The sequence below is a fragment of the Ptychodera flava genome, unplaced genomic scaffold, assembly GCF_041260155.1.
Source record: "Ptychodera flava strain L36383 unplaced genomic scaffold, AS_Pfla_20210202 Scaffold_35__1_contigs__length_1935909_pilon, whole genome shotgun sequence".
Classification (NCBI taxonomy): Eukaryota; Metazoa; Hemichordata; class Enteropneusta; family Ptychoderidae; genus Ptychodera; species Ptychodera flava.
Genome location: NW_027248357.1, coordinates 1,766,859 through 1,794,812, shown reverse-complemented (window position 1 = coordinate 1,794,812; position 27,954 = coordinate 1,766,859). Strand labels below are relative to the sequence as shown.

The following is a 27,954-nucleotide window of genomic DNA, read 5'->3' as shown; positions in this document are numbered from 1 at the left end:
AACACTAAATAGTCCAGGATGGGAGCTACAGTGTCATTGACGCTATTTTTGATGTCTTGAAATGTCGTTCATTCACCAACTGAAGGAATTTTTGAAGGGTATGTATGTCGAATTAATAGGGATTGAGAAAGTCCAAGTTTCCGTTGGTGGTCGAATTGAAAGGGGCAAAATAAAATTATGTTTGCGGAAAAAATAGGGTGGTCGAATTAATAGGGTGGTCGAATTGATAGGGTTTTTACTGTAAGTTGTTTTCTTAGATGTTACTGCTTAATGAATTCCCAAATTATTGTTAACATTAATCCCATGCAATACAATATTACAAGACAACATCTTTATCATGGTGTGGTAGATTGTATCACTAATTTTGATGTACTAGGAGTAGGACTGAATGGTATTGGTGTGTGTGTGTCCAGTGCAAAAGTGTCAACCATTACATAGTTTGCCCTGGTATTTGATAGATGATACATCAAAAACTGTTCAAATGCATTTGATATCAAGAATATTACAAGCAGAGGCCTGTAGAAGCTATTAAATATTGTACATACACTCACTCTGGCCTGCCACATCTAACCAAATGTGAGCAAAATGTCATTGATGCTTTGTTTATGTAATTACAAGAGGTGAATAAGGAACGAGTTACAGTGTGTAAGGGGTAATGATGCATGGTACACAGGTTTCTTTTCATGTGGAAAATTGGTAGTGCATTTAGCTAAAATATTATGCGTATGCACAAGATGCACAAGAGTCATAAAAGGTAGAGTTGATAGCTAGACCCAAATAATACAGTACATGGCCTGAAAATTTCCTTTTTTTTCCAATAGTCCGAGGACTAGTGAACTGTTTTTTTTTCACTGGTCCAAAGGTAAAATCCACTGGTCCACAAAAATTTGCATAACAATATGAGAATGATTCATTTCTCTTACTCATGTTATTTATGCATTTCTATCAGATTTGCTTGGAATACACAATTGTCAATTTTTGTAATACAGACATATTGCATATTCATTTACTTGGCAGATTTCTCAAGTTCTTGTTCAGTAATTTGTCGATTTCTTCTTTACTTTTGAGGGGTAATTTTATACTGGTGCTTGATAGAAAATCACTGGTCTTGTGTTATTTTCAGGCCCTGTAGTATCTTTTCTGTACCTAAGCAATGTTGTTGTGTTATCCCTGCCATCATGACCTTCATGTAACACAAAGGACTGAATTATTTCATGTACAGTAAGAATAGAAGGGTATTAGTACGCAGTGGCCCGTTACATAAGGAGGCATACTGATAAGTTACTATGAACAGTTTGTTGGTTGAATACAACTTGATGTAAATATTTGTGATGTTATGAACAGTATGATGTTAAAGGTGGAGCTGCACGTAACACAGCATATTTTGCTCAAAATCACTTTTTTCCAAAGATTCATTCCACTTTAAGTAATTTGTCAACCCAAAATTAAAGTATTGAATGGTAGGCACATTTTGGCTTGTCAAACAGTCGTAAGTTGGGTGAAAGAGAAATGTAAACTCACCCAATTTCCTGGCTTCTCTTTTCTCCGAATTTTAAGATTTCCAAAGATTTCAAATCGGTTCTGGCAGGGTCAAATTTTCTGAAATTTTCACATTATGTTCTTCAAGTATTATGTAACAAAACCTATTTTGTTTGACAATTAAGTTCTCACATTTTGAATAAGAGGCATTTTAATTTTGCATATCATGATTTTATTCACTTTTTTGAGTGTCAGTCTTTCAACCCATACCATTTTAGAATGAGGATAGATAGTACAAAATAGCTCACATTTGGTATAACCAATGTGAGGTTATCGTATAAGCTGAAGTCAATGGCGTCTGTATGTATGTGTGTATGTATGTATGTATGTATGTACGTACGTACGTACGTACAGTATGTCCGTCAACATCAAAAACACGCAAACCGCTGCTCATTTCAGCTTAGTATTTGGTGTGTGGATGCATCCTGGGCTCTAGATGGGATTTTGTTCAAATGAAGTCTGCATTGCCAAAATTATGCAAATGAGCTTACAAAGTGTGAAAAAGGTCATTGCAGACCAGTTTTTGCAACTTTTGCATGTAAGACAAAAGAACTGATGAGAAATTTGGATCCATGATAGTTCCAGATGTTGTAATCACCGCCCACTGTGGAAGGCATTTCACTATCTGTAACTAACTTAAGTGTTGTTTACATTAGAATGATAGCACTCATAGCAGTAATTAAAAATCCCCAAGGTTGTAAATACATTTCCTGCCATCTGGCCTTATGTAATACCAAGGGGTGGAACATTTGACATTGTTCTCCCCAGGATATTTTGACAAGAGGGCGAAGACGTGGTGCGAAGCTTTTGAAAAACAGGGATTAAAATGGTGTTATTTGGTGGCCCTTGGGGAGTATTTTTTCAGATTTTTTCAAAGGAAAAGAGATCTTAGACAGTGTTCGGTAACTTTTATTCCAGTTCACTGATTTCAATGAAAATTATATTTTTTGAAAACGAAAACATAGCGACAGACATACATTTATTCATCGATGTCAAAATTATCACCATAACACTCACGTATTCTCATCCTGATACACGTCCGGCCGAGCCTAAAAATAGGTCGTTTTGCTTTTGGAAGGAATACAGCTTTGGGAAGGAATACACAAGCGAAATTCTAACCTCCTAAAAAACTTCAGTGTACTCTGCTGTCCTTGGTTACCTTCAAGCTCCTTGGCATGTTTACTCAGCTAAGTCGGTTACCTAATGCACAGTCCCTATGGAGGGACACGTGGATACCGTTACAGCCTGAGCCATGCAAATATGGCTGCCATCGATGAGTTGCGCATGGGCCTATGATCTCGCGAGATTTGCAAGATCGATGAGAATTACGTTTGCAGCCTGCAGGATCGACACTCACACTTGCATTTGCTTGTAAATCACGATCAACTTTTTTCTCGTACATTTTATTGTTTTATTTTTCATTTCTGGCAAGGGGGCGCTCGGAATTTACAAGAGGGCGCCATGCCCCTGTTACCTTATTCAGGGAGAACACTGTTTGATATTCAGGAGGGGGTAGGGTCTAGAAGATTGATGAGGTATCATTACTTATTTACCAGATCCCTTGTACATTTTTTCCCCACTCCCACCTTTTCTTTTTATCAAGACTTCTCTGTCTATATTTGTTGTTGACATTTGCGTATGTATTTAGGCAGGGCTGTCATTTATAGCCGGTCACCGGCGGCAAATCGCCGTCTGACACAGGTCTTGCCGCCGCCTGTTTTCCCTATTCAAGGCCTGCAATAATGATCTTTACACACATTATGAATTCTTTCCTGTCCCAATTCTACCGTGGCTGCGCTGGGGACTATGTCATATAATAAACTTGACAGTAAATTGCCCTCAAAAATGCCACCACAGGCCACCAATTGAAGATGAATAATTAGAAAAGCTTCAGCTTCAGGAGGGGGGACACCCCCCTCCTGGCCTCCCCCCGCGTGCGCTTGCGCGCACGCCTTGCTCCGCTTCGCTCCGCACAAGGCTGTACCCTCCTGTTCTTTCACTTGTACCCTTCTATTCTGAAAAACATTGACAGCCCTGTTTAGGATCTGCCTGTCCTGTTGCTGTGGAAGTTGATATGCATGTTCCTAAAGATGACATCCAGTACCTTGGTTGGAGACCTTATTTGCTTTTGTCATTCTTGTTTTTCTGGTTTAAATATTTCTTGAATGGACCAATTCAAACCAAATGTGAGCACATAGTGTCCTTGACGGTATTTTTCTATGTATACTCTTGTGTCAAGTGAAAATTGAATTTCATAAAATAGCATACTCCTTTGGAAGAAACTGTGTTGGTTACATGCAACTCCACCTTAAGCATCTGTGCTATTGTTTCAGATCCCGTATATATCATGAATGTATAGTGTTTTTATGTGTTTGGATCAGTTGTCACATGGGGCCGTATGTATGTATATATGTATGCACATGTACCGGTATATATGTAAGTACACTGCAAAAACTTGAGAACTACTGTATCATTGAAGTTTTAATTAAGCTGCATATCATATGACAAACATGTTGGATTGTGCCAGGTCAAATTTACCCTCTCAAGTAAAGCTGTGTTCACAAAAAATGGTGTTGGGAAGCCTTAAGGAATTCAGAGGGATCTGAAAATTCTGGGAGTAGTAGGGGGGACTCGAAAGTTTAACTCTGCGTATAGGGCAACCTGAAAATGTTTTGGTTCCCAACATTATGATGTGATCCAATGGTTCTAATATTAGTAATAATTTAACAAATTTTTATCTGTTACCATTTTGTCGCATTTATAACTTTTATCTAGAAAAAAAATAAAATTATATGAATGCCATTAAATTTTCATAAAAATAAGTTCTTGGCCTTGGAACAGGGCAGAAACTGAAACTGTTGATAATTTTTTCAATATTCTATGTAATAAATTTTTTCAATATTTCTATGTAATGTATCAAATACAGTTTCTTTCTGTCTCTCTAAAGCATGCTGAAACACAATATTCAGTTTGTCAACAAAGTCTGTACCGGTATATGTCAATATTGGTAATAATTGAATTAGAGTCCAGACTGAAAGTCATTTGTAAATTATCAAGTGCATGGTACATGGTATACAGGCTGTGTTTGCAATCTTAAAGGGGAAATTTACCCTGAAAATTAATTTTGGAATATTAAACTGATATGGTCATTGAAAGGCTTTTGAGTCGATTTTATTCACTTTCACTCACTGGCTAACAAACAGCGGTGTACTAAAATACCGGAAGTGACGTCGTAAACTTGGTCATTGAAGCAGTCGACGTGTGCAACTGTAAGCTTTTCCACTTACAGTGTATAGAATGGCTACAGAATATAGGGGCCAAGCACTCGGTGTCGATGTTTAAGTCGAGCAGAAATAAAGTTTTCTGCGAATACCACTTTGAGAAGGGCTGCTTTTAGCGAAAGTTGCAAGTCCAACTACTGAACTACAAGCCTAAAAGAAAACTGTCCGGGGCATATCCAGCCCCAAGTGCTTTGCTTGTACATATGGGACTGTGCGTACGCTCAGGCACTAGAAACAGAACGCTGTAGACAGGACCGCTGGTTCTAGACTAATCATGGCTACATCAGGGTGTTCTGTAACACATTAAAAATGCTTGCACTTTTAGAATTAATGTCGATCTCTTTAGAGCATTGGCATTACTTCGGTGTCGGCATGATTTCACAGCGATTGGGTTGACAATGACAGGCATGATTGATCGCCGAGAGTAATTTGAACTTCGTCATCGGAGCTAGAATAGTCACTTTCCAAACTCGAGTCGCTGTAACTTTCTGACGATGTCAGTCTTGGATCATCGATTGCTCGTTCAGGTTTGAAGTTATTACCAATTATCTTCGCCATTATGATTTTCAGTTGAGCGCTGAGGTTTGCGTACCGTGTACGCGTACTCCACTTGGCATAGAAGAGCTTGGTTAAAAGTGACCTCGCTTTGAACCCTCTGTGACCAGCAAGTTTGATACGTCACTTCCGGTTTCCGTGCGTTCAGCTTGTGGCCTGCGCTAATACGCGCAAGTGAAAGTGAATGAAACCAACGCCATTTTGTTTATTTTTCACTAAATAACGACCTGATTACCAAGAAATTCTGGGTAAATTTCCCCTTTAATTCTTGACAGTTAAACATGCTGTACATAGGGAGTAGAACAAGAAGGCAGTTATATAAACTGAACTTATATATCATAAAATTATCAAAATTAATACAGGTTCTGCCTTCTCTACGAACAGTAAAACCTCTAATTTAAATGAAAAAATGTGTGACTAAATGGAATTACTTATTTTTTACCAAATTTGCCAATACGTCCAAAATTTCTGAGATTAAAACGTTTATTTTGTGGCATACCGGTATTTTAACCTTCCAAAAATTGTCAATTTTGTAAAACATAAGTGGTATCTAAGCCGCATATGTCTAGTACTGTTAAAAAAAGAATTTTTTCGGTAGGTCACTGTGCTCAGTTTTTCTCAATTTGGCAAAATGTAGCCAGGAATTCACAATTTGCATACTCTTTCATGATTATCATTTGTGTGTTCTTAAATATGTGGCTATGTGATAATTGGGGAGAGACTTATAGATCATATACATGTAGATGGGGGACTTTAATATTTTTTGGGGTTATTAAGGGGGGATTTTAAAAAAATATTAGATTTCGTAGCATTCATCCTCTATCCCTCACCATTATTTGTAAACAGAGCCTATATTCACACCAACCAAATATGAATATGAAATTTCTGAAACCATCCTTTCATCTTTTTTTCAGGAACTTTATTTAAGTAAATTGGCTGAATTAACCGATTCACTTAATGAACATAATGGTCATAAAGATTGGTCAACCTCCGACAAAGAGGTCTTTGAAGTACAGCTATCAAATCTACAAGAACAACTTGTGGCTGCAATGATAGAAAATCAAACTATTAGTAAGTACCTTTCTATCATCTTCTCAAACAAGTACAGATAAATGCAATATATAATGAAACACATGAGCATTTTCAGTTCATATCTGGTTTTTCAATACTATGACAATCATCAGCCATGAGGTTTTACAAACACAAGACCAGATAAGCATTTTTCATCATTTTCATAGAACTCTTTGGAAATTGCATAAAAAACAGTTAATAGTGACTTAAAATGTTCACTTGGTATACATTAATTTACAGACACCAGGTTGTGTTTTTCACATGAACTCAGCTTAGCAGGGAAGTGTGTCATTACTATTTTCCGGATTGTTAATTCTTATTTCTGAATTATATAACTTTTTCCACGTTGCACTATTTTTAGGAAGTTTATACTCAAGCTTAGAATTTTTCTGATTGATATACAAAATCATCTTTTGGGTTCTTTGGGTCCATATCCCACTTCATGCCCCTACGTCATCAACTATTTGCCAACAACTCCATGCAACAACCAATTACCTGACCTGGCGACACATTAGAGAAGCTACAACGTCATTGAAGGTTTTTTCATGTTTTTGATCCATAACTAACTATCCCTAAACCGCTTTCTTTCAATTTTGGTACGCAGATGTAACTATTGATCTTGCCATGGAAAACACCAACAGCCATAACTTTACTGTCCCAAGTACACAAACGTGCCCCCCCCAGACCACTATCATGTGATTTCCCAACATTTAACAAAGGCACCCCTCTCCCCTGTAATGAAGCTACTAAGCATATGATTCAATCACCGTAATTCAAACATCATAATCCAGCGGGGACTGTGTCATCAGCGATGACTTTTTTAGTCAAAAGATCTTCTTTGAAATTGCTGGTGCAGTTGATTTGAAACTTGATATTGAGGTTCCTTAAGCTTACTTCATTGAGCTTTGTTCATATTGTGGTTATGAAAATAATTGCAATCATACCAATCCATAATCCGATAACACTAGGTCAGAATTCATAATACAATAGCTGTAAACATAGACACAAAACATCACAGAACAGACAGAATTTAGTAGTTTTAGGGCAATTTTGCCATTTTGGTCAAATCTTTTGTTCTTAAAAACCACCAATCCAATAGCTTTGATATTTGGTATACAGATATCTGGGGATAATCTAAATATTGGATTTATTGAAATTATGATGAAATCTGCAATTTGGTATTTTGGGGCAATTTTACGGTTTTTGGTGAAAAAAATGTTTCTCAAAATTACTTGTCTAATAGTTTTGATATTTGGTAGACATGTACCTAGAGATGATCTTAATATGATATGTTCCAATTATGATGAAATCTTCAATTGTGTGTTTTTTTCTATAGTTAGTCAGGCCTTCCTGAAGTGAGCTATCAAAGATTTCTGCCTTCTTCATCAACATATTTGTCACAAATAGTTATTCTCTCATAACACAGTGGAGCTCTATCGGCCGTTAGGTTGTTGTATATTGTAAAGATGACAATACAGGTACCCGTGTATGATGGCCTGATATCATGACATGGTTTATTTTAGTTCATTTTAACTTTTTTGTTAGTGTTAGAGCATTTGGAACGAGAAAGCTTTTGGGCTTTCTCATCCATGCAATTGAGATTTAACTGTTTTGTTAGTGTTAGATCATTTGGAACGAGAAAGCTTTTAGGGCTTTCTCATCCATGCAATTGAGATTTCACTTTTTGTTAGTGTTAGAGCATTTGGAACGAGAAAGCTTTTGGGGCTTTCTCATCCATGCTATTGAAATTTTCCTCTTTAAGGAAGAATATTTGAAATTTGATTCATACTTTTTTTTGTTTTTTTTGTCAAAAAACCAAATTATTCATACTTTTTTAATAGTTTTAAATATTTGTATGCCTATTCCCAGGGTGACTACTTGAAATATTGTGCAAACATGTTCAGATGTCTTCAAATTGTGACAAATCTGGTTTTCATTTGTAAGAATATTTCTTCTAATTTTGGTCAAAAATTGTGTTGTTCAAAACTACTTATCAAGCATCTTTGAAATTTTTATGCAAGTCCCCAGTTGTAACATACCAGTACTTAATAGATATCTGTAATTTGAGAAATCTTCATTGTGAGTAGATTTGTACATGACTAGCAAAGTTTGCATGATAGAATTTTAACCATTATCACACAGTTTTCAGCTTTTGTTAGCTCATATTTGGTTTTGTATATAAATACCAAAAAGAGCTTATGTGATGAGTCGGTGGCGTCTCTATGTCTGTATATTTGTGGGTATGTATGTGCGGATGTATGTCCGTCACACACAAAGGCTCCCATACCGCCAGAGCTACCATCTCAGTATTTGGTGTACAGGTAGATGTAGGGGTTGAGATGTGAATTTGTTCAAATGAACACATCAGTGTCAAAAATGTGCAAATGAGGTAAGAAAAAGGGAAATCCTGCAAATGTGCAGGAGTGATGGCATGCCAGTAAGAAACAAGGCCAACTCCACTGATCTTGAATCATTTCCTGTCATTGTTTATGAACTGTTACATATTAACAGACCTGCTCAAACCATAGACAGTAGAGGGGGAGGGAAGACCGTCTGTGGTCAACTAAGAGGGGCTTGTTTCTGCTATGCATGTTGCTAAAGTTGACCTCCAGTACCTTAAGGTCAAGTTTTTAAGTTTTAGACCTTAATTACTTTTGTCATTCTTGTTTTTCTGGTTTAAATATTTCTTGTTGTTTTTCTGGTTGTACTGTGCAGAAATCATTGCCATAACATCAACGTAGAATTTTCCTCCACTGAACAGATAGAACAACATTTATTGTTGATCATTGGTAACCCATACTGGTATATACCAATTCTGATCAAATTTGAGCGACACCGTATAATTGCGGTATTTTTGTAATGTATGTGGGAGCGACAGTGTCACTGACACATTTTGTTTTAAATATATTAATACAGAGGTGCACAATAGTATTGAGTAAATGTTATTTGTTTATGTTGCACAACATGTAATATAACTAATACAATGAACCAAAAACAGGTGATAGCAATTATTTTTACATTCATGTTGTAGATGAAGAGCTGCAGAAATATAAAGAAACAAGCATGGTTGATAAACTTCAGCAGGAACTGGAATATGAACAAGAAAAAAACAAAATGTTGATGGAAAAATTTGAAGAGATGGAATCCCAAAGTCACAGGTTAGCTTACAGGACAGTTTGTGTTGTCATGTGTTGTCGATGTTGATTGTCCATAGAAGATGTAACTAATAAAGTGGTATTTTAGAGAAATATGATTTGTTTTGTTGTTTTCCAGGTATTGTAATACTAATGAGCAATTCTGTGTGTAAAGGTTGTGGAATTATTTTTGGACTTTGTTAAACCTGGCAGATGAAATCCGTGTTTTGGTAGTGTCCATCCATCCGTCCTTCCACAATCATTTCTCAGTGATTCCAATTTCTGTCAAAGTTGATACTGCAAGGACATGAACCTGTTTGCTACAGAGGCACATCAATTTATTTGGCAATGCAATCCAGTATGGACACAAGGTGGCCATTCTCTTTGATTTTAGCTCCCATTTCACAAGTTAATGAGAAAATGGGAGATTATCTGATACTGATAGGTAAACAAACTAAAACTATATGTGTGTTTATTTCATGTCCACTGCTTCTACCAAACTACTGTGTATGTCTGTTTGATATTTAATGTGGGGAAAAGTCATGAGGTTAAGAGCCCTTCTAATTAAAATGAAATTGATACTTTGATAGTCCCAAAAATGAGGTTGAGAAAGACGAAATGGTAACAAACCATAAACTCAGCTATTACTGGCAAAGGAGGAAGTTTCATCAACTTTGGTCAAGTCAATTCAGATATATATCTCTAATGAAGAAAATTTATTAAATATGGAAATAAGGAATTTGCTGAAGTAAAAATGCTTAATGCCTTTGAATAATGTTATATCAGAGTATCTTTAATGTACATGGCAAGTTTCATCAATTTTGATTGAATCAATTCAAATATATATCCCTAACTTCAAAAGTTCATTAAATATGCAAATTAGGAGTTGGATGAATTAAAAATGCTTAATAACTTTCAAAAATGTTGTATCATAGTGTCTTCACTATATGTAGCAAGTTTCATCACCTTTGGTCAAGTCAATCCAGATATATATCCCTAATTAGTAAAGTTCATTAAATATGCAAATTAGGAATAGCTGAAATAAAACTGCTTAATAATTTTCAATAATGTTAAATCATAGCATCTTCAATATACATATCAAGTTTGGTCAATTTTGATCGAGTAATTCAGATATATATCACTAATTAGGAAAGTTCATTAAATATACAAATTAGAAATTATTTTTCAAGTCACACCTTTATAACTCTCACAGCTGATATATCTTGATGTGATCAACAGTTGTAGCAAATTTTATCAAATTTTGTGCAGTGGTTTTCAGTGTATATCCGTTTTCTCTAAAATCATTAATTATGCAAATGAGCAAAATGTAAGCAAGCCACCCCCACCATAAACTAATTAACTCTTGCCATTTGCAAACTGAATCTATGTACCAGATTCGATTCTGATCTGATAAGCTGTTTTTGAGATATCGAGCACACAGACAGATAGACAACACACAGACAGACAGACATCACTAAGACATTAGCTCATGTGCGTGAACACATGAACTAAAAAGTGATGATACTGTATGGCAAAGTATAGCATGCCTTGTTTCTCTTTATCAGTGTGAGGGAAATAATACAACTTGCACACTTGATGACATACGCTGATATGTATACAGCTCCTATTGAAAACACATGTACAATCTGATTAATTTACCAGGAACAGTTCTCAAAGTAATGCAGGTGAAGTGGAACTAGCCAGAGATGTTCTTGATGGAGGTGAAGACATGAAGGGTAAGTATAAGTGGTACATAAACAGAATATTAGTAACAGGAAAGGACGTATTGATATTTACTTTGATCAGCAGATTCTAAGACAACACTTACGAAAAGAGCAAACAGAGAAACCAACATATTTTTTTCTTCAAAATATTCTTTTCTTTGAAATTATTGAACCAATAGTAATCAAACTTTGTTTGTAGTTAGTCCCAAGGGGATGACCTCATTCAGTTTTATTAGCTCCACTGTCAGCAACAAAGAGCTTATCTAATATGAATGTGTGGCAGAGTCCGTCGTCCATCAACTTTTCATATTTAAAGCTTCTTCTTCAAAACTGTCTGTCAATATTTGCTACACAGGCCCTAGGTTATGAGTGGAACTTCAAAACTGTCTGTCATATTTGCTACACAGGCCCTTAAGTTATGAGTGGAACAAATCTGTCTACGTTCCACTCATGACTTATTCAGATTTGATAAAATTGATGAAATACGCAAATTTGCATTTTTTAGGCAAATTAAAAAATGCAAACTTAGGCAAAAGTCGTTTTTGGACACCGTGGTGCGAAGCACCAAAGGTGTCCTTTGTCGCCACAATGTCTGTGTGTGTGTCCGTCTGTCCGTCCGTCCGTCCGTCTGTCCGTCCGTCCGTCCGTCCGTCCGTAGACAGATTTTGTTCCACTCATAACTTAAGAACCCTTAGGTCCAATGTCATGCAATTTGGTATTTGGTATTATCATGATGAGACTTAGATCTGATTAGATTTTAGTGGGTGTGGCTTATTAATTAATTGCTCATTTGCATATTTTATGACTTTTTTGCCATAGGGCTATATCTCAAGAAATATTGAACCAAATTTGATGTGACTGTACACATACTTAATTACCCTATAGCATAACTATGGTAAAAGTTTATTTAGTTTGGTTAATTAATTCTAATTTGCATATTTAATGAATTTTTGTAATAAGACTACCAGTATACTCAAGAACTTCTTAAGCAAATGTGATGGCCATACTTTTATCAGCTTGTAGAAACATCATAGTTAAGAAACAATTATTTTTAAAATAATGCTATACATGAATACTGTTTTATGTGTGATTATTTTTTTTCAATAAAATAAAAATGTGTTGAGTGGGTTTTCTCATAGGAGTGTACGTTAGCAGTAAGGGTAAGCAGTAAAGTTGTGTTTGCGGCACCATCTAGTGGTCAGAACCAGTAAGGCCTTTCAACCTCGCTCTCATGCATCGAGCAGCCATACTTTCTGTGTGTCGCTACGAGATTCAGTTCCTGCTACGTCTATCTACAGTCACACCACTGGAGCCAAAGAAAGACAATACATGGTAACAATGGGACAAAAAATGAGAGGAGTTTTAGCTGAAATTTAGAGTAAATTTGCTGTAACTTTGTTAATAAAACATCTTTTTGTACCAAATTTGGCATGGAGATAGATTTCAATAGCACACACAAATGTATCCTAAAATCACGCGATTACGATGGTGGCCATATTGGATTTATCCATGGCAACGGATGACGGACACTTAACGAGAAATGACAAAATGAAAATATTAAGCTCAAATGGCATAAGTGATATATCAAATTGAAGTCTTTTTGAGCTGATGACACTTTTGAATAGCGCTACTGCATTAAAACTACCTACAAAAAGTATTTTATCCAATAAAGGCTTTCAAAACATCACCACTGGGGCCATGTGGAGTTTTGATTTACAGTATACATGTAATTACAATTGAAAATTACGTACCCATAATATTACTATTCACTTGTCTTTACAAATACCAAGTGATAATAAGCAACCAATAAAGTTGAGTCTACAAACAAATATAGCCTCCAGAGAGTTGCATTGGAGTACAAACAAATCATGTGATGATTGTGTTCAAATCAGGTAGCACCAGATAGTCTTATTAATGGAGGGTCCTTGGATGTCATTTACAGTTTTGTGCATAGAATTAATGACTCTTTGGTTTTCAGATGTGTATTTGGTATTTGGAGCAAAAGGAAGGTATATGACAAGGTATATACATATGGCATGATATACAGAAATTTTTCATCCGTAAGTTCACATTTAGATGCGAAAAATATATCCGAGCACTGTAAAATTGACACAGGAATCACGTAAACAGCCGATTGTCAGAGAGAAGTTTATACATTCAAACTAATAAATCATTTGTTCATTCATTTCCATTATGTTATCATTGAAAATAAATTCTGTTGATCGTCAAATGGTCAATTCTTACACACGATGTACGTTCTATAACCAAGCGTAAAACGCGACGGTAAAAACAGACACTCTACATAGGGATTACTGTGTAGTACATGTAGTCAAGATTTATCGCTTCTAAAACCCAAATTAGTGGGGTAATCTAAAGAAATCTTCACAAAATGTCACAGATTCACATTGCAAAATATAATCGCTACATTGAAACAAGAAAAATACCAACTGTTTTCTGTCAAAGGCTAAAAACGTAGTCATATCACTACTTCCGGTTTGGAAATCGAGGGGGCCGCCATATTGAAAATACCACAAAGTGCCCGTATGAGATCGTACCGGAATCTTCGATCGAAGCGTGGTCAATAACTCCGTCAATAAATACGTGAGCTGTTCAAAATTTCTCATTTTCCTAGCAAAAATTCAAAGAAATAATGATAAACTGCGTACTAGAGGACGTTTCACTGAGGGTTGGTCGGGTTAGGTCTCGGAAAAATCGCTCTCAATTTTTTGTCTCGGATTTGGTCATATACACTGCCTTATGTTGGTGAAGAACCTTATATCGCGAGAAAGAGCGAGATCTGGGCTTTCAAATGAGTATTCGATGTAAGGGATGTTTTGATTGGCTCACCTTCAAACATGCGTTTCAAAATCGGCGATGTAAATATTAGGTGCCGCCATGTTTCAGATCGCCGTTCCCGGTACCGTTTCTAGCTCAGTTTATTCAAAAAGTAAGTAGTTCATATAAAGAAATAAAAACATATGAGAGAATAGCTGCATTTTTTATTTTTTAGCCTCATGTATTTTTTTCCACAATTTTCTTTCCCGTTATCGATGTTTTTCAATTTTGAACATGACTAAGTCACTGGTGATTGAGTGTCAATTCAGCGCGTCCTGGGCGACCTGCTGGCCTCCCTACCTAGTGTTAAAACCAATATATTATTCTCTCAATATAAATATGTTAAAAAGATTACAAGTTGTCAATGAAAAATTGAGGAACAACAAATATAATGAAATACAATGTGTGAGCCTTGTTTCTCTGACCACAAAAGATACATCTCCCCTGAGAACTTAAAAGGAATTGACTGTTTAAAGAAAAGCAGGTATAGTACTGATCACAGTTGATTTGTCAAAAAAGTGTTCTATAATTTAAAGTTGTATACATACTAGACTTTCCATTTTGTTTTCATTTGTTGGAATGTAAAATGAATACATAAAACCATCCTGTGATATGTGAAACACTGGCTTAAATTTGAAAAATTGCACTGCTACTCCATTTGAATAAAAAAAATTGATGCAGGTCTGACAGTAGAAATAAAAAAATGTCTCTCTGACAAAAACAAAAGTTCCCATACCCACTTCCTACATACCCCCCGAAATCAAACAGGTCTCCCCTTAATATGCGCATGCGCTCATAACAAGTTAGCGTTGTTTTGCAAGGACTTTGAAAAATCAAACCGACGCCATCTTGTTTCTCGGTCTGGTGCGAATTTTGACGTTTTGAAGTTTTTAGCGTGTATTTGATGATGTTTTGTAAATACGAAGTTCACAGTGATGGTACTTTTGTTGCTGTCATGTATTTTTTGGCACGAAACGCTCCTTCGATAGACTGAAGAATGATGGCCTTCGTACTCGGTACTCACCCGGTACCGGCGAAGCCATTGCTTTAGCGAGGCAATCCCACCGGCGGCCCGTACTAATAGCTGGGTGAGAGCGAGGGAACGCTCTCTCCTTCTACGTCCATGTCATAACAAACTAGAGTCGTTTTATGTTGATGTACTGTCCTTTCGACACAGCGATAACTTTTAGTTTTCTGTAGCTTATTTTGGGTAATTTCGTCAGTTTGTGCATTGATTTTGACATCATTGTTGACTTTGATCGCTAAAGACAGTGTGTGCTTATGTTGACCGATTTACTATTAAAGGAAGTACGCGCACTTCAGAATCACGGCATAATCCGACATGGCAATTTGGCAGGATCATCAGATCATACATGATCCGAGATTGCACTTTAGCACGGTCACGATAACTAATATTGTTTGTTTCACTGTTGTTTAATACCTATATTTCCACTAAAAGACCATTAGAATTTTCTCTTGGCTACTTGAAATCGTGCACTGGCATGCATGTAGTTGTCAACATCACTATGCTTGAATGTAGTAGACTCTTACTGTGAATATATCGACTGTCACTGCATATTGCATATGTGTGCAAGTCACTCCGTATCATATCAAAAAATGTAGTATTGCGACGTTTGAGCTGCCAGAAGCCAGAATTTACAGTTTACGAGAAAGTTATCTTACATGTAAAACTCAGTTCTACTGTGAACAAAATGCAAGCTATGTTGTATTACTATCGTGAATAGCATAATATTTTGTACCGACAAACTGTGGTCAGGATGATACAGTCCAATGTTAATATTTGTCTCTTGGCACGCACCAGATACTCATGACTGTAAAACAACATTTCCATATAATTGTATATTCAGTTTTTATATTTAGTTTGCTTTTCACCATATTGTATGTCCTTCCCTGCACTACGTAATTCAAAATTAAATTTTGTTTTTGGCCTATACATACTTGAGGGGTAAGCTTATTTAGTCTCATACATTAAAGATGTACTGTTGACCTACAGAGTCCAAACTTTTTATCATTGTATTGTAGATATTGTACACTCCAAATACTAAGTACAAGTGTGGTGAGTGTAACAAGCAAATGTGTTTTAGTCAATTAATGGCCCAAATTTATTTTCCATTTGATGGACAATAAATACATGTGTAATCAATGCCAACAATCCAGTTTAAGTAATTTGATTTATAGATTAGCCATTGTCCATTATATTACAATATTTTGTGGCTAAATTTTCTCCCCTTCTGTATTATATAAGTTCACCGTTTCCTGTTTTAGATATTGTTGATCCTATTGAGTCCCATCTCTTATTCTTAATTCACTTTCACACATATCAAGGCTGTTGATACTTAGAATCCACACTTGAACTAATATGCTGAGCAGTAACCAACCAGTTCAAATAACTTTCATTTATGTCCAAACAATTTGACTTTTTGCCAAATTTCACATTTATGGCAAATAATAAACAGTAAGGAGGTACAAAGGACGTCGGTGCCCCCGGGCCCCATGTTTCCATTTTGGTCAAAAAATGTGTATTTCCAAAACTACTCATCAGATAGCTTTGCAAATTGGTATACAGGTTCCCACAGATCACCTCAATGATATTTATTGAAATTATGATGAAATCTGCAATTTTGTAATTTTGGGGCAATTTTTGCCATTTTTGGTCAGAAAATTTTATTCTCGCAAAACTACTCATCAGATAGCTGTGGTTGACATGTTCTTAGGGATGATCTGATGTGATATATTCAAAGTATGATGAAATCTTCAATTGTGTATTTTTGCAGCTTATTTTAGCCACTTTTTTCTGGCCACTGCATTGAGCTATCAAGATTTCCCCCTTCTTCATCAACATGTGTCAAAAATAAACATAAACATAAATACATAAAATACATAAACACAGCGGAGCTATATTGGCCGCTAGGTCGCTTGTATGTTTATCGTGAAGATATCTTGAATTTTGTATTTATGCTGAATTTTTGGTTGTTTTCCTCATTATAAGTAAAAATTATTCTTCTCCAAAACTGCCATCCCGATTGTTCTCAAATTTGGATGTTTGCAAGGTTGTTACCCTTCTAATTTGTTGAAATTACAGTAAAATTAGCAAAATTACCATTTTGGGGCAATTTTTGTCATTTTTGGTCAGGAAATCTTCAAACATCTTTTTTCTTTAAACCACTGGACAGACAGCTTTTATATACTGGATACAGATGCCCAGGATGACAATAGTTGGATATGTGGAATTGTCCTCAAATATGCAAACTTGTATTTTTAAGACTACTTTGTCATTTTTGATCAAGAAAACTTGTATTTTTGATTCAGAAAACAAAGCTGAGGGTAATTTTTTTATTGCAACATTTTTCATGTAAGACACAAAAGGACTGATAAGAAATTTGGATCCAGGATAATTCCGGTTGTCATAATCACCCCTACAGTTGAAGGCATTTCACTCTCTGTAACTAATTAAAGTGCTGTTTACATAACATGATAGCACTGATAGCATCAATTAAAAATCTGCAAGGTTGTAAATAGTTCACATATTTTAACATTTCCTGCCATCTGGAAATTTTAGCTCTTTATGTAAACATGGTCTATACCAAGGGGTGGAACATTTGATATTGGGGAATCTGGAAGATTGATGAGGTAGAATTATTTTTTTAACCTGATCGTTGTACATTATTTTTCTCCGTTCTCCCACCTTTTCTTTCTGCCAAGCCTTCTCTGGCTGATTATTTTAGGAAATTTGCTGATATGTATGTAGAATCTGCTTGTCCCATTGCTAAAGAAGTTGACATGCATGTTCCTAAAATTGACTTCCAGAACCTAAATAAGTTGCAGACCTTAATTGTTTTTGTCATTCATGTTTTTCTGGTTGAAATATTTTTTGAATGGACCAATTCAAACTGAATGTTAGCACACTGTCCTTGATGATATTTTTTAATTCTATCACTTGGGCAAATATCTCAAAGGGTCTTTTTTGATTTTTGGATAAAATCATGTTTAAGTCACTTACCTATTCTACCAGATGTCTGGAACCTCTGAATTGCACTACCGAAAACGTAATCTATGGAATTGAGTGTTAATTGTGTGGGCTCATTTATGTTGGTGAAACAGGAAACAGCTTACTATCTAGAATGAACGGACATCACAATGGAGTGAATCGATCTTTGGACGTACAATTTTATAAGCATTTTAACCAAGGCAATTACTCCACTTTGTCTATGCGTGTCTGTATTCTTGAAAAAATATACCATCCAACCAACAGCCCCACACTTAGTTCACCATTCCGTAGACAGAGAGAATACCACTGGATTAGACAGTTTGGTACCGCAATGCCTTATGGTTGTAATGACAACATAAAAGATATGGGCAATCTCTCAAGTCCTGGTTGTTTAGAAGTGAATGTAATGGGCCTCTTTGAGTTTTCTGTCCGTAGAAGATGTAGTCGTGGCCATAGGCGTTACCGTCGGCCTAAATTGAATACATCTACCTCCAACTGCCATGACAAATTTCATGAAATGCTTCCTTTATTGCAGAAGCTTTTAGGTCTCCATCACATTCACACTTCATTATTTGCTCTTTCCATCACTTGAGAAGGTTGCATGCCCATGCAATTGGGATTGTCTTTGACGGATCCAAGTGAAACACACTCATTTGAATCCGTTGTGTCCTGTGATGACTTGTTTTTGAATACTGGTACTTTATGAATATGAAGGCTCAAAATTCACTGTAGTCTCACATCCTAAAGTCCCCCAGTTACCCATTTTGGATCATTTCATTCAGATTTCAATAGTCTAATTTTGACCACTCTAAAAATCTGACTATTTAGTGATGCCTCAGTTAGAAGATGATGATGATTATTATTATTATTAAACTTTATTTAAACTCGATGAACTGTTGAGCCTGAGGCTCTTCTCACACAGCGTGGAGTATAACAACATTTACAATATTTACTTTAATAAAAAATAATTCAGGAAGAAAACTTTATAGAGAGAAAAAAATGTAAAAACGCTTCAAGTAAAAAAAAACATCTAAAAAAGATTTAAAAATTACATAAAAGTAAGATTATCCCATCTATTTAAAAAAGTGGCACTTGCAATTTCTTTTGAATGATAGAAGTGAAGAGCTAGATTTGATCTCTCCAGGCAAAGTATTCCATATTTTAACCCCGTTGTACATAAAACTTCTTTTGAAAAATTGGGTTCTATGCCCTGGAATATACAGATCTTCTCTGTTCGCAGACCTTGTGTTACGTCCGTGGATCTGCTTTACACCTCTAAAAACGTTAAGATATTCAGGAGCAAGGTTATTCAGAACTTTGTACATTAAAACTGATTCATTGTATGAAACTCTTTCACGAATTGGCAACCACCTTAAGGATTTAAATAAAACATAACTTGGAGTATTAAAGTCTTGATCTAAAATCACTCTAGCAACAGATTTCTGCTGTCTTTCTATACGAGATAAAAGAGTGGTTGAACAATGACCCCATATGTTCGAACAATAATCAAAATGAGGTAAAATGAAACAATTATAAAACGTCAACATTGCTTTTTTAGTTAAGAATGATCGTATACGCTTTAACTGTAAAAGCTTAAAAGCAACTTTACCACATACTTTACTGACATGTTTATCCCAGGTCAAAGTATCATCAATTGACAGACCTAAAAGGTTTTCTTGCTTAACACATTCAAGCTGCTCGTCATTACAAACAACTTTTATACATTTGTCTGTTCTAGATTTTTTCTGGGAGGTTCCAATGACCATCACCTTGGTCTTTTCTGTATTTATACACATGTTATTATTACAACACCAGCTCAAAATGGATGTCATGTCACCATTGAGCTTAGTTTCAAGTTCTTGGATATTGTGGCCCACCGCCTGTGCCGCTGTGTCGTCAGCATACATATTGATTTCTGAATTGTCTAAAGCTAGGGGGAGATCATTAATAAAAAGCAGGAAGAAAAGAGGACCTAGAATGGAGCCCTGAGGGACACCAACACTAAGTGGAAGAGCGTCACTCAAGATGATAGTAATACATTTTCATGTTTTTTGTAAAAAGGTCCATTGCCAGCCGAGTTAATTTAGCCCCTCTTAGCTGTTGTCTAACTTGTCCAAACACACATATACCTATACAGTGTTGAGTTAAATACAACTACCAGGTGCCACGGTTCAACGTGCATGAAATATGATGTCTTGAACTGACACTCAAAAAAGTAATTAAAATCATGATAAACAAAATTAAAATGCCTCTTATTCAAATTGTAAGAACATTATTGCCAAACAAAATAGTCGCTTTTTTTATATAGAATTTAGAGAACATAATGTGAAAATTTCAGAAAATTTGACCCAGCCTGAGTGGAGTTAAATTCTTTGGAAATTTTGAAATTGGGAGGAAAAAGAAGCCAGGAAATTGGATAATTTGCATATATTTTCATAAATTAACACTTCTTTATCATTCAACTTACAACTGCTTGACAAGCTGAAAGGTGAACCCAATCAATATTTTAATCTTGGGTTGCCAAAATAATTAGAATTGAATGGATATTTTCAAAAAAGTTATTTTTGAGCAAAATACACCGTGTTGGGTGCAGCGGCCCCTTAAGGTTGGATTCAATTGAGTTTGAAATGCAATAAAGACCTAGTGCATAGATATACCTGTTGAAGTACTTGCTCCATCTAAGACAGCCAAGCCAAAAAATAGGTGAAGGCATCAAGTGTGTCAGCTGAGAAATGTGTCTATTAGTGCTGCACCATCAGAAAAAAGAACAAAGTGGTGGGAAAAATATTTAAAAATTGGGTGACCAGTTCTATTTAACCTCATATGGGCAAACACAGATGAGGTACTATCATTGACTAGCAACTAACCTTTGTCAATATCCAATAATAATAAAAAAAACTCAAAGAAAAGTTGTATTGTTTAGAGTGTCCATCATATTTTCAGTTTGATCAACCATTTTAATGGTGCACACAGACCATCAAGTTAAGAGATTATTTCTAACTTTAACTGGATGGTCAGTTTCTAACTTTAACTGGATGGTCAGTTTCTAACTTTAACTGGATGGTCAGTTTCTAACTTTAACTGGATGGTCAGTTTCTAGCTTTAACTGGATGGTCAGTTTCTAGCTTTAACTGGATGGTCAGTTTCTAGCTTTAACTGGATGGTCAGTTTCTAGCTTTAACTGGATGGTCAATTTCTAGCTTTAACTGGATGGTCAATCAGTTGTAAAGTCATAAAATTACCAGTATGCCAAGTCACCTCTATTCTGTCAGTCACTAATATGGTGTTTTCAATCAGGTTCAAACTCACAACCTACAGTATCCAATCACCTAGCAGAGAAGCAACTGACAGAACCTCTCAGCCAAATCCCACTTTCTCAAAAATAGTGGCATAATAACTGAGCTAAGTTGTGAACATTTTTAGTCCCCACGGACACCGTCCAGGGGGACTTATAGGTTCGGTCATGTATGTCCGTCCGTCTGTCCGTCCGTCCGTTCACGCAGATATCTCAGAGATGCCTCGAGCAATTTCATTCAAACTTGGTACAAGGATTAATTTCAATCCTTCTTTATTTCAGTACTGTTGGCCACCGGCCAAAAAAGTACAGCAAAGTATAACAATAATTTGATACATAGCTAGAGTGCTTCAGTCTGCCTATTACCTAAAATCATGTCTCTATGTTGCATAGCATAAAATATGTATCTGCAAAGTTTCCTTAGAGTCTTTACATTTTCAGATGATAGCAAAGTACTAAACTTGTACATAACAGGTGGGTTGAAATAGTACAGGGGAATAAATTGGATTCTTAAATCTTGGTATTTTGGGCAAATAAGCAAAAAGTGAAATTCGTCTTCGACTTGGTTCAAATGACACAACTCACAAAGTCTGTTACACCGTGGAGTTTTGCTCCAACGCCCGGTTTCAATATTCAATGTATGAGCTGACAATCTAAATTTACACAGAGCAAGCCTAAACACTGGTTTATCTATGTACAATAAGTAAGGTTCTACATGTAATTCCTTTTTAAAGGTTGAATACGTATACAATCTTCGAGACTAACTCAAAGATTCTGACTATTGCTGAATGTCGATATCAATACATCTCTGCTTAAAAATTTGAAGAAAGACAGCCTCGTTTCCCACACCTTGGTGTTCCCAAACTTCAGCAAAACCGTAATTTTGAAGCAAACACTTTACATTCCTTGCCCAAAAATCATAATGAGATACATTAATTTTTGATATTTGGATTCGTAGCATTTGTAAAGTAGTCTATTTTTGTCTATTTTTAAAAGTCTGAGCCAATATTTAATAATTTTACAATATCTGAATACTCTCATTGAAACCCGCCTAAATCACCCCTCATTGCACTAGTTGACATATTGTTGTACAGTTTTAATAATGAGCGTAGCATTTTATTATGTACCTTTTCTACATCCTTGGCTGGATGGAAACCCCCAGATTTCAGCACCATAATGTAGTATTGGAAGTATTTTTGCGTCAAATATTTTGAGGGCAATGTCAACTGGTAAGGTTCCAAACTTATAGATGGAACTATTTAGAGAAAATAAAGCCCTACTAGCTTGTTCACTTAAAGCTTTTTGGGCTTGAAACCAAAGGCCCGTCCATGATAAGACAACACCAAGATAATTTTGATAAGATGTAACAGACACTCTTTTGCCATTATAGAACCACTTTTCATAAGATTTTAAAACCACCGCCCCTTCTGAAAACAATAATTTTGGTTTTATCAGTGTTCACAGAGAGTTTCCATTTACAACAATATTCAGAAAGCTGGTTAACTAAACGTTGCAAACCTATTCTCGAGGAACTCATAAGGGTAAGATCATCTGCAAAAAGTAAATAAATGATTTTTAGAATCCCAACATCAGCACCAGAAAACCGACGAGTGCTGCTCAGAGATTGGCCAATATCATTAACAACAATTGTAAACAAAAGAGGTGATAAAACTGAGCCTTGTTGTACACCAAAACTACAGTCAAACAACTCTGTAATTCCCTTTGGAGTTCTCACACAGGCTTTGACATTTCTATACATTGAGTGAAGAACATAAAATTTACATCTTACTCCGCATTTCAAAAGTTTATAAAACATACTATAATGATCAATTCGATCAAAGGCTTTCTCAAAATCAATGAAAGCAATATAAACTCTACCTTTTTTATGAGCTAGATAGTTATTCACAATAGTATGCAGAATAAATAGGTTGTCAGATGTACAATATGATTTCCGAAATCCTGCCTGTTCATCAACAATTGGATGGTTATCTTTAAGCCACTTTTGAAGTCTACATTCTAAAATAATACAAAACAATTTACCCATTATAGGTAGCAGTGTTATATCTCTGTAATTATTAACACTATTACGATCTCCTTTCTTGTGAATTGGAGAGATTAAGCCTTCTGCCCAAGCAGCAGGAAAATTACCCGAGTCAAGAACAGCGTTGAAAAGTTTACAAAACAATTCTCTTACAAGCAATGGGCATTCTTTGAAGATATCTGGGGTTACACCATCTAAACCAGGTGCTTTACCACACTTTAACTTATTCATTGATTCAACTACCTCATCAATCTCAATAGGTGAATTCAAAACATCTAAATTGTTAATATTCAATTCGTCATTTTCAATATTGTCAACAAAATCCGTAATCTCTTCATAAAACTGCATATAATTATCATCAACAGTACCAGGAGTATTTAACAACTTAGAAAAATAATTAAACCATACATCACTTTGAATAGTTCCAGGAACAGGAACCGATTTACATTTTACAAGTGACCAAAATTGCTTACAATCATTTTGCTTAGATGCTGATAGTAACTTTTCTAAATTACTCTGCTTAAAATCATTCTTTTTTTGAGCCACCAATTTTTTATAGTCTCTTCTGAGTTTTTTCAACTCATTCAAATTGACAACAGACCGATTATTTCTAAAATTGTTAACTTTTGAGTGTACAATGCGTTAAACCTTCTGCATTCACCATCATACCATGAAGTATCGCTGGGCTCTGTAGTTTTCACACCATAGTTAAAAGTTTTTTTCATCACGTCAGCAGCAGATCTTATCATAGATAACAAACAATCAGCGGCACTGTCAATATTCAAATTGTCAATGTAAAAATTAAACTCTTCAATTCGACTTCTTGCTTGTAGCGATTCCCAATAAGCAAAAAACATTGAACTTTTATCGACATTCCATATAAATTTGTCACCAACACTAGAAATAGCAGAAGCAGCATTTATGGCGAGAAAGACTAAGATCAAAAACTAACGGTTGGTGATCTGATTCAACCCTGTTATCGACATAAAAGTCACAAATATTTGAAAAACTACATGGCTTTGTGAGTAAATAATCAATTACACTGCAACCAGTGTCACTTACAAAAGTAAAATTTCCACTGCCTGCTTCAATAAATAATCTACCATTTACAATTCTTAATTCAGTATTTTTACAAAATTCTAGAAATATTCTTCCAACATTATTTACAACATTATCTTTGGATTGACGCTCTGGAAGGAAAATACTAGTATTGTATAGCGTTGTAACATCATGACATACAAACTTTGCTACACTATCATCGGGGTAATCCACATCGTTCGCAGTACGTGCATTAAAGTCTCCACATATAAAATTGGGAGTTTTGAAACATACCACTATAATTTGCAAATTCCTGTTCGAGAATGTCAAATGAACATTCATAACCAATTCTTTCCTCATCTTGAGGAGAATTATACACTACAGCAAAAATAACAACGGGGGATTTTTCTGTAGAATTGACATAGAAAAACAACCACACTATATCATCAGAATTACTTTGCATGTATTTAACACTCAAAGGCATTGACTCTTTGTAAAATATGTTAATTCCACCAGGATGCTTCCCATATTTTGACCGCTTAACACCTGGTTTTTGAAATGATTTAAACCCATGCATAGCGTAACATGAGTCATCTCTAATCCACGTCTCTGACAAACAAACAATATCAAAACTTTGCAAGTAAGACATTACATCCAAATCATTAATTTTAGAAGCAAGACCATGTACATTCCATAAGATACAATGTAGTTTTAAAGGCAAAACTTGATTACTAGAGTCACCATTCTGTAAATGTAGCACACTGGTTTGATCATTCATTATACTATAATTACCCAGGCCTTGGCCACCTTCTCAGCTGTCACTGCATTCCACTCTTGACAAGGGGCGAATATCGTCGCATACACTGTTATAGGCGTAGGTACTACCGTCTATTTTTAAATTGTCGAACGAAAGATATGCTCGCTTTCCTTGCGCCCACGCGGCTTCAAGATGACGACCGAGTTGTCTTCAAGTGTCTCTGACTCTGCGTGTATAATCTTCAGATATTCTGAAATGGGTGCCTTTGGGCTTCTTTGCGGCCTCAAACACTTGTTTTCTTTGTTGCCCTTACCAAATTCTCGCCACAAAAGGTATAGCTTAGGTATCTCTTTGGTATACCAGAGGTATACCAAAGCACTTCTGGTATACTCCTGGTATACCAGATGAGTACCTATTTTCAAGGTCAATTTTTGATACAGTGTACCAAAGCTGTACCTCAGTAATCAGGTATAAATCAGGTATAGGCCTACCTAACATGTAACAGTTCATTTTAGGTAGGAAACAGGTAGTACCTATTATGTACCTCTTCTACTATGTATGGTCAAGTTGAAGACTGGTATACCAGAAATATACCAATCCATGACTTAGTATTTTTTTTTGCCATGCCAGTCTGCTTGTAGAGTGCATGTCGATGAAAACTCTTGTGATACCTGAAATGTCTCTGCCTGTTTGACTGATTCCTTTATTATTGCTGCAAATATGAAGTAACTGTATTTCATTACCAGGCAGTACAGTGTGTGACCGGTCATATTCAAGCAATGCAAAATTTATCTTTCATTTATATTCATTTATTTTTAAAAACCCAATGAACCTATTATTAATTAAATTGTAAACACAAATCTGCTCCTAAAAATCGATACAACTCAGCAACATTGCTATTTTAGGATGGGTATTGCATGTGTAGTGACATTAACTATGTCATTTAATTTGATTGGGTAAATCATGGTTTGATCAACAGCAGAATTTTTCGGAAAACAAATTATTAAAACAGGGACTTGTCTGTCTTGCAAGTCTAGCCCTGTAGTTTCTCATAATATTTTCACACCAAAATTATAATGCAGTTTCAAACGAAAAGTTGTTAAATTACGTTTATCTGTACGTACACCTCTTTGTAAATGAGCAGCAAGGACAGGTCGCCGGTCGTAGACTTTTAATCAATACCGCAAATTTGTACCTTACAAATGTCGACAGACGAGAACTTTTCATTTTAAGAAACAGACAAGTTAATGTCAATGCATTCAATGTCTAAAGCAAGGACCCGTTACCTTCAAGCACAGCATGTGACCGCGGTCGTATTACAACTCTGAGCAAAAGATCCGTACAGTCGTTTTAGGATGCCCTTCATGTAGTCTGCTGTCTCCCTGCAGCGATGTCCCTAACAAAATCTAGCCATCTGATGACATGGATTAAGGTGAAGGCTTTTATCTATGTTTTCAGCATCAGAGCTATTGCCGATCACACATTTGAGGTTTAGGATACTACATCCCGAGCTGCTAAACGAAAATCCAGTATGCTACTTTGCCAATGTCCAACGCGTTTTGTTTTGCCGGCCCGCTGTGTGAGCGGCCATCATGTTTACTCTCAGGTCACGGGTTCATCAAGTTCAGTTCGCGCATTGATATTGATTCTTCGTGCTGAAAGAATTTTACTCTCTTCGTAGTCTTTCTATCATTCAAATCAACCATTTTTATTCATGTAATAAATTGATTGCTATATTTAATATAAAACATAACAGATTTGTGCAGATGTAGAGTCAAGTCCATGTGTTTAAAAACGGAACTATTTTATCGATCGCGTAATGATTTATAGATACCACTTCCGTGAATGTCAAGAGGCTCAATCGCCGCGAATTTAGATTTTAGTGTTGTCGGCTGTGTATTTGTGATCAGGGAGTTATCTGATGGACAATTTTGCGATCTTTCTATGGAATTACCACCCAAATGATATCATAGTGTCGCAAAAACGTGTATACAGTATCAGGGACAGACAAAGTTCAAAATTTGTGGACGCGAAAAGCAGTAAAAATTCCGACTAAATTTTCTCATATATGATATACAACGGAGACTCGGAGAGACCTCGCTGCAAATGGGAACCGTCCAGCGTCTATCCTGCCAGCCGATCAGAATGTAAGTCAATGTGCTGTCTATTTACACATCGCTATTATGTTCTGTAACCCTTGTATTGCTATGTTAAACAACAGATGCGTTTTGTTGAGTACGGATTCATACAGAATTCATTTGTTTCACAACAGCTGTACATTGTCGCCATCGTGTATGTAAACATGGTGCTCCTCCGTTTCTAGCTCCTTGTAAACAGCATACTGCGAGTTGTTGGCTGTCCATTTTAATCATTATTTATAAATGATCATAATTATTTATGCATTAGGTTTCTTCGCTTCAATTTTCCAACTTGCTTTTGTCTCATTTTCAAATAATTACAGATTTCTTTCATCAAATTACAATGTTCACAGGTTTTGGTCAAACAAGAAGACTACGTTACACGCTATCCTCAATGATTTGTATTTTTCAGAATGCAGTGCTGGTACTGTAAACGGACAAGAAATACAGAGAGCAAGAAAGCCAAAGCACAGCCTTTGACAGTAACATAAGTTACATGAAACTTCATATGTCAAATGAATGTCTTTTGAAGACACT

The 27,954-nt window shown here is 35.8% G+C and overlaps 1 protein-coding gene across 3 annotated transcripts in view; it reads left to right on the top strand.

Annotated features, from left to right (window-relative positions):
* Positions 1 to 27,954, top strand: part of LOC139127715 (GRAM domain-containing protein 4-like) — a 137,177-nt gene that overhangs the window by 30,570 nt on the left and 78,653 nt on the right. For all 3 annotated transcript variants that reach the window (XM_070693610.1, XM_070693609.1, XM_070693611.1), the window contains exons 3-5: positions 6,290 to 6,446; positions 9,478 to 9,604; positions 11,243 to 11,316. In XM_070693610.1, coding sequence (XP_070549711.1) covers positions 6,290 to 6,446; positions 9,478 to 9,604; positions 11,243 to 11,316 — 358 coding nt within the window. The remainder of the gene's footprint in view (positions 1 to 6,289; positions 6,447 to 9,477; positions 9,605 to 11,242; positions 11,317 to 27,954) is intronic.